General features: G+C 38.1%; 1 protein-coding gene across 1 annotated transcript; it reads left to right on the top strand.

Annotated features, from left to right (window-relative positions):
• Positions 1-1,751: 1,751 nt before the first annotated feature.
• Positions 1,752-8,101, top strand: LOC101736628 (deoxyribodipyrimidine photo-lyase). The gene is made up of 7 exons (XM_004929970.5): positions 1,752-2,268; positions 2,390-2,592; positions 3,070-3,228; positions 3,494-3,692; positions 4,159-4,351; positions 5,001-5,242; positions 6,320-8,101. Exons 1-7 carry the CDS (start codon positions 1,836-1,838, stop codon positions 6,484-6,486), a joined length of 1,596 nt encoding a protein of 531 aa, XP_004930027.2. The 5' UTR covers positions 1,752-1,835; the 3' UTR covers positions 6,487-8,101.
• Positions 8,102-8,825: the final 724 nt, after the last annotated feature.

Below are 8,825 nucleotides of genomic sequence, written 5' to 3'. Positions count from 1 at the left end.
ATTAAATCTTTGAAGAAAAGTTTGATGTTTCATTTCAACTTTCAGATTCTGCTTTTTTTTTACCTATGCTGAGAGCCTTGAGAGGCTATATCAGCGTAACCCTAACTTTTGTAGGTGAGCTCACGGGGCTCAAACCTGATGACGTTGCTAACACGAACCCTAGCAAGAGCCGTGCTTCGCAGAATCTACCACCGGATCGGAAACGCGACCCACTGAGAAGATCCGGCGAGAAACTCAGTGGGCTGTGTCTGGGAATTAATTTACTCGTCGAGCCCTTCGTCGCAAGCGACGGGTTCGACGAGAACGGTGACCGGTGCTTGAAGTACCTAGAAGCACCGTTAGTGGATCGGGAGGATCCGAGATGACGTGTTTTGGGCGACGTCGACTGCTTTCCATTCTGTCCGCAGGATCGGGAATGTAGTTACCGGCGGCCACGATGAGAGGGTTCTCGTGTCGTGCCGCTTTATCGAAGTGGCGCATTGACGCCGACTGCATATACTTACTGGTGGACTCTAAGTCCAGGTCGTCATGGAGGTCGACGTTCCTGACGAACCACGGGGCTCCGACCATTCAATCCTGCAAAAACGGGATTGAATGATTTGGAATGTCTTTAAGTGAGTGCGGGCCGCGTGAGCGAACACTACGCTTGCATAGGTCATAACGGGGCGTATGCAAGTTTTGTAGAGTGTCACCTTATTTCTAAGGGACATTTTACTTCTCCTACATATCATCGGATAGAGACGTCCTAGAATGAAGGCGGCACGGTCGCGTACCGTCTTGATGTGGGGGCGGAATGTCATCCTACTGTCGAGGGTGACGCCTAAATATTTGACCTTCGGGGCCCACGGTATGGGCTGGTCGAACATCGTGATTGGGCGAACGGCGGGGGCGGAGGTGTTGACGCGCCTAGTCGGGAGGGGGATGCTCAGCGTTGTGTTCGGAGGGCGACCCCTTTTGAAGAGCACCGCTGTGCTTTTCGTGGGGTTGATGTCGATGCGCCACTTCCGGAACCACTGTCCCATGGTGGTAGCTGCGGTCTGAAGTCGTCGATGAAGCAACGCCTTCTTCCTACACGAGTAGTAGATGGCGGTGTCATCGGCGAAGAGCGCCAGATGGGTCTCCGGAGACCGGGGTATATCATTGATATACAAACTAAATAGTAACGGGGAGAGGGCGGAGCCTTGCGGGACTCCGGCTGTGACGTGACGGGGCTGGGAACGCGTTCCCTCGACTCGATATCGGAACGAAGGTGCAGCTACATTTAGCTTGTATCTATATATATTACTTTTTATTTTTTAAGGGATTTTATGACCTGGTAACTAAGACCTTTAAGTCATGTCTTATTTTAATTTATATTTTATTTTTATGAAAAATGATAGTATGAAATGAAATGAAGATGATTAATTTGAGACATTAATTAACCGGGATGAAATGAAACAAGATGAGATGAGATGATATGGGATGTAATATAATCTTAGTAAAATGTTGGTCATTTACTGAGATTTTATCAATGGACTTTTTGGAGGATCCCGAGAAGTTACGTCCAGCGGCTTTATTTCATTCTCCCACATTTGTGCACTTTCATAGATATTAAACTGTTAAATAAACCACCGTTATTACACATTTAAGCCTGAAGAAACACCAAATAGACAAAATAAAACAAATCACACAACTTCATTCCTCGCGTTCCCGCCAAAAAGTCTCCCTTAAGGGTATTATCTATGAGATTCACCATAGATTACACTTAATATTTAAGAAGCAATTTACTTTCAACATGTACCTACATAATAACTAATCTATGATTGTTGTAAATTGTATTGTAAGTTTGAAATTATATGCTTCATATTCCACTTGTAAATCAATTTAATACGGTTTTAAAACGCTATTCTGTATTCATAATGGCATCGGCTTCAAAGAAACGCAAAACTTCCATTCCTATGGCATTAGGTAAAAGCAATGAAAGTACAAGCACCATTGAAGAGTTTCTGAAAAAACTACAAAAAAAGCGCGAAGAAACGGCTGAGTCTATTTTGAACTTTGATTTCAACAAAAAACGCATTCGAATAATATCTCAAGAACAAATTATACCTGACGATTGCGATGGTGTTGTATACTGGATGTCTAGAGACAGCCGTGTTCAGGATAATTGGGCTTTCCTTTTTGCACAAAAACTGGCCTTGAAAAACGAAGTACCGCTTCATGTATGTTTTTGTTTAATTTCGAAGTATCTGGATGCGTCCTTGCGACAATTTCATTTCCTTGTAAAAGGTAAATCTATATTATTTTATTAACAAAACATTCTTATGAATATTTGTATATCTATTGTAATTAAATATTACAAGTTATATATATAGTGTAGTGTAGTGTAAATAATTATATTAATTTCCAGGACTAGAAAAAGTAGCTGCAGAGTGTAAGAAACTAAACATACAATTCCATTTATTAGAAGGTAGTGGTGCGGAAGTGTTACCTCAATGGGTAGTAGATCATAATATTGGTGCGGTTGTGTGTGATTTCAATCCACTTAGGGTCCCTATGGGCTGGTTGGATGGAGTAAAGGGAAAACTTAGGAAAGATGTGCCTTTAATTCAGGTGACAAATCTTCAAGCATGCTTTTTATTAGACTTACCTACATAAATTACTCCACTTATATCTACATTGCATGTAACAAAAATGTATTACTTATTAAAAAGATTGATAGATTAATTTATTATTGGTTGGACCCAAGAATATGATGAGGTGAGCTGTTTTATTATTTATTGACATAGACTTCTTTATGCAGAAAATGAGATAAAAAAGGTATGAAAGAAAGAGAAATGGAGGAGGTGCAAAAGACTGCTTATATCTAAAAGCCACCTTTATCAGATAAATGGTGATAATCTAGCTGCATACCAATCTAAAGCTATGAAAACAGTTCAAATGGAACACCTACTTAATAACAAAATTAAGAACATTTTAGTGCTTTTTATAATAGAATAAATAAATGTTATTATAATGCTATAAAAAAAATCCAGAAAAGTAAATTATTGTTAGTTATTTGTAACCACAATTATACTTTTTTTGAAACAGGTAGACACTCACAATGTAGTTCCATGTTGGGTGGCATCAGACAAACAGGAGTATTCTGCAAGGACAATCAGGAATAAAATTAATTCAAAACTTGATGAGTTTCTCACAGAATTCCCCCCAGTTATAAAACATCCATATTCCAGCAAATTTGAAGCAGAGGTAAAATGTATATCCAATATGTTAATTCTTTATTAAAAATATAATCAATTACTTAATTTATTAAAAACTTAAAATGATTTTGCTAAAAAAGTGAACTGTGTTAATTAAATATGTTTTATTGCAATTCCAATATAGTGTTTGTCTAAAACTATCTGTAATTGAAACAAACTTACTAGGTGAGATTTTGTTAGTATGAAAAACATCTAACAGTACAAATTGCGAGCAATATGTTAAATCTGTTTATAGTTTTTTCCTGAATTGACAGCCCATTGACTGGCATGAAGCCATTGAGACGAGAGAAGCAGATAAATCAGTTGGTCCTGTTGATTGGGCTAAGCCTGGTTATGATGAAGCTGTGAAAATGATGAAAAGTTTTCTTGACAAGAGATTAAACATATATGCCAGTAAAAGGAATGACCCAACTCAGGATGCCCTGAGCAATCTCTCACCTTGGTTCCACTTTGGTATGTAACATAATAAAAAGTATTTTATTCAAATTTTTAATTAATTGTGTATATGTTTGTTTGGACAAAATTAATATTTGGTATATGTCTGTCTGTAAGAAGTGAAGTGGAGACAACTTATGAGGGCCCTATGTACCAGCTGAGTAGTCGAAGACTATATATGCATCCACAATTGCTGTATATGGTTGATAAAAAACTCTGTACAATGTTTTTGGCACACCAGAGAAAGGTCAAATGAAATTGAAAAATTGATTGATTCAAAAAAAAAATTGTCAGTTATTGATTACAATGGTGTCAAATTAGCTAAAGACAAGATGAGAAAGCACAACTACGGTGGCCTGCGATCGTGGATGGAGGTGGTCACGACCCTTACAATTATAGGAGGAGAATACTATCACGACAGGCTAGATTATAGTGCCCAGATATCACTAGGACTGTGATAAAAATATAATTTTTCTCTTTCCAGGTCAAATATCAGTACAAAGGGTAGCCCTATGTGTACAAGAATACAAATCGAAATTTACTGAAAGTGTGAATGCATTTCTAGAAGAAGCTATAGTAAGGCGAGAACTAGCTGACAACTTTTGTTTCTATTGTGAACATTACGACAGTGTAAAGGGTGCTAGTGCGTGGGCCCAAAAAACTTTGGATGATCACAGGTTTGTTATACTTCGTCTTCTTCAACCCGTGATAGCCCAATGTTGAGTGTAGGTCTCTTCAAATGCACCCCATTATTTTCGGTCTCGCATCCAATCCCTAACACCTAAATAATTTAAAAAAAACACACGTTTTATTTGAGCCTTATAGTGTTAACTCTAGCTGGACTGAATACTGTATAGAATTGTATACTTCTGCTACTGCACTGACGCTATGACTCAGGGTCATAGTGGTCTTCCGACAATAAACTGCGCCATTCGTCCCGGCGCTTCGCAACACCTTTCCAGTCCGGCATTTGGAGCTCACGTAAATTTCCTTCCACTTTTTACTGCTGCTAAGACCTCTTGCGAATCCGCACGGGTAGGCAAGGAAAATAGGACCCTGCCTATTTCTGCCGCGAAGCAGTAATGCGTTTCGGTTTGAAGGGTGGGGCAGCCGTTGGAACTATACTTGAGACCTTAGGACTCATATCTCAAGGTGGACGGCGCATTTACGTTGTAGAAGTCTAAGGGCTCCGGTAACCACTTAACTCTGAATTCGTCCACCCATCTATGCCATAAAAAAAAGCGTAAGACCCACGATATAAAATTGTATGAATAAAAGTAATTTCTGCTGACAATAATCCTTATACTTTTACTTTGTTAATTACAGAAAAGACAAGAGAACTCACATTTATACTCTAGAAAAACTTTCTAAAGGTGAAACTCATGATGACTTGTGGAATTCGGCTCAGCTACAACTTGTTAAAGAGGGCAAAATGCATGGCTTTTTAAGAATGTATTGGTGTAAGAAAATATTGGAATGGACTCCTACTCCGGAGGATGCTCTTAAATATGGAATATATTTGAACGACCACTATAGTATCGATGGGAGAGATCCAAGTGGATTTGTAGGTATGTTAATTCAAGTCAATCGCCTTTTCAGCATTAATACTCTAGTAAAGTTGATTTGAGGCAACATTACTATATTATCTTAAGTTCCTGAGGACTGTGAATATTTTTATCCAATTATATTGTTCCTGCTTTTTATTTTTTTAAAGGGGTTCCTTTATATAAAATTGTCTTACGCAAATCAAGTTTTTGCTACATAACTTTTATAATTTTGTAAATAATTAAAAACATTTACGTACTTAACACGTTTACTGCCGTATATGTCACCGGTGCCCTACGCGCCGCACTAAAGTAATTATGTCGATTTTCGTTACTAAAGCGCCTGAATGTTTAGTAGACTCTAAGAAAGACGTATGAGAAGATACTGACAATGAATATATTTCGAAGAAACCTAACAGACTAAAACATACATTAAAAACTAAAATAAGGGCTGGTGCGCAAGCTAAAGTCGCTCAGTGAGCTATGGAGTGGGCTATGCTTGGAGTTTCTCTGAAAGATCGAATCCAGAATGAGGTGATCCGACAGAGAACCAAAGTTATAGACATAACACAGCGAATTAGTAAGCTGAAGTGGCAATGCGCTGGCCCCATAACCGTTGGGGTAAACGCGTTCTTGAGTGGAGACCGCGAATTGGAAAACGCAAGGCAGAACGCCCTCAGACTCGGTGGAGTGATGATCTGTGCAGGGTGGCTGGCAGGAGCTGGATGAGAGAAGCCGAGGATCGTGCTCAGTGGAGAACAATTGGAGAGGCTGATGATGATGATGGTGATGAAGGTAATGTTAGGCAATCCAGGCGCTTAACAACAAAAACCGACATAATTACTAAAGTGCGTCACGTAGGGTGGTGGTAATGGTGCCGTGAGGGTCACCGGTGACCTTCACGGTAGTCAAAGAGTTAAATTCAACAGTAATGGCACATCTTATGTCCAAGACTACTCCGACCCATAGACATGAAGAATAACATAAATGCTACTGCCCATAATCAGACTTCAGATTGTCGTATAGCAGCTTCGATAATGTTAAGATAGCGAAATGTGGATAATCTATAATTTAGTTTGAGTTGTTTGTATTTGTTCTCAGGCTGCATGTGGTCGATATGCGGCATCCACGACCAAGGCTGGGCAGAGCGCGCCGTCTTCGGTAAAATTAGATACATGAATTACGACGGGTGTAAGCGTAAGTTCGACATCAAAGCCTTCATTGCCAGGTACGGAGGGAAGGTACACAAATATGTACCTAAAAAGTAGAGTATTTGGACAACTTTTTATTTAAACGCTTTTTTATCTGTACAGTACAAATTTTTGAATCTACTACAATATATTCAATTAATGTGATTTTTATCTTAAAAGTTGCTCAGAATTGAGCAATGCTATATTAAGTAATTTTAATAATTTTACTCAAACAACAATTTAAAAAATTCGAAAAAATAAAAAAATACAATTTTGTTTGTTTGTAAGAGCGCGCGTTACTCATTATTTAATTGATACATAAATTCCATTAAATAGATAGTTTCATGTAATCATAGCCACGAAAATAGTTGTAAAAAAGAACAAATAATATTTTAAAGATGGCTTAAGAAGAGTTGCGTTCGTCTCGAATGACTGACCGTGTCTTTCGTTGTCTTAAATGGTTCCTAATTCTGCAAATAATTTAGGAAAAAAAGTAACAACAAATAGAAACAAATCTTATGTTAAAAAATATTTGCTCTATTGTCATTAAATGGAGGTCAATAGCCAATTGACAGTATATATAATAAGTATGTACATGGATGGAAAAGGTTTATCCCGCGTCTCTGTGTATAATGAAACATTAGATTTTGTATAATTTTATTTTTTATTTTTCGCTAACATGTTCCTCAAACATCTCTTAGCTTTTTGTCGCAAATCTGATTTTCCCAAGGAACTTTATTTTAGAGAAATTTAACTTTTAGTTATTTTCACGCTCTAAACTAATAATTTTTTTATTTAAAATGTTTGTTACAAATAATTAATTTTGTATATTTATTGCATAAGTTTTAAGCTTAATCTAAAAATATTATTATGTTTAAACTTCGTACTTTGATCCGGAAACAACATAATCCTTTGATTGCCACGTGACGCAAACCTCTCGTTAATGCGTTCATACTCGCTGGCGTCCATCTGGCCTTAATGAGATTCTTCACCTGAGAGCAGAGCATTATTCAATTCCTTGTTCATGTGCTAATTGAAGTTTTGCTTTTATATAATATGGCGGCAGTTTGGAAACGATCTGGGAACTGGTCCGAAGACGTATAGATTACTTTGTTATCATTATTTCACGGTAGGCCGCGGCTTGGCATTACTAAAATCCATGGGCGACGGTAACCACTCACCATCAGATGGAACGTATGCTCGTCTGCTTACAAGGGCAATAAAAAAAAACTTCCCATTCTTACTTCATAAGGCTGGTTACGATTGTCGGCAAGGAGTAATAAAGCTATTTCTTATAACGGCAATGATAAATCGGTTATGCCCAACTAAAGTCCACCCAAGTTGGCCTTGACCACTCCCTCGTGTGTAGGAATCGGTTTCTCTGAAGTCATGGTGGCTCCAAAGAGTTCGAGCGACCCCATCTATGGCCCCACTCTGACTATCGGCATTAATATATAACGCTAATTTTAAAACCCAAAAATTAAAAGAGTATGCATTAAATTAATAAAAAAAATACCTACTATACAATACACAATTTACAAAGATATAATATATGTAATAGTAAAAAAATAGGAGCACCTGTGATGCGTGGTTAATGTTGCCGCTAACTGTATTTGTATTTATGAGTCTCATACAGAATGTACCTGTTACAAAATTTGTCTACCTCATTTTCTTAAATAAACTTTCTTACACATTCGTGGTTTTTTTTTTTATCAGCTAACTCCCTACCCGGTACTATCACAGTACCGGAGTTTGAAGCTGCATGTTCGATGCTGTCTACCTTACAGCCCGTTCACACATGGTCTCCGTTTTGTCGGATACGTTTTTTTTCATCGATGGAGCATGGAGTTGTATGAGCGACTTCACATGTAGTACAGTATTCAGTATACAGTAAAAAAAAAACGATCCGGTAAATTATGACATTCCGTTTTGTGATCGAATGCTGGATGAACGGAATACGTATCCGTCTATGTTACCGTACAATTTTACCGGATAGAAACTGCGGGGGTGATGGGGCCGGCGAGAGGTGCAGCTAGACAAACAAGTTTCATCCTGGCAAAGTAGTGGCGGTATACTACGAATTTGCTTGTGAACATCGTATCTTGTGAATGTAGCCTTAGTAAACCATAAGGACGGAGTCTCAATTCAAGTCGAAAATCAACTATTTTATTACTTTCAAATCGAACCAAAATAACAAGCAGCGATGATGCTAACCTATACCAGGCTCACAAATTATATAATAAATTTAAATTTCCTATTTATCCTGTTATTCTATCCTACAATATCAATACAATCTAAAATCCAAGAAAACAATCAGTTGACAGTACCATAATGATTCATCCGACCGATTTCGGCCATGGCGACCACTTTGACTCCTATCCGTCGATTTGGCGCTCGTGCGCTCGAAGATGGCTTAT

This window comes from Bombyx mori, chromosome 5, assembly GCF_030269925.1.
Source record: "Bombyx mori chromosome 5, ASM3026992v2".
NCBI classification, from domain to species: Eukaryota; Metazoa; Arthropoda; class Insecta; order Lepidoptera; family Bombycidae; genus Bombyx; species Bombyx mori.
This window is presented reverse-complemented; position numbering and strand designations above follow the sequence as displayed.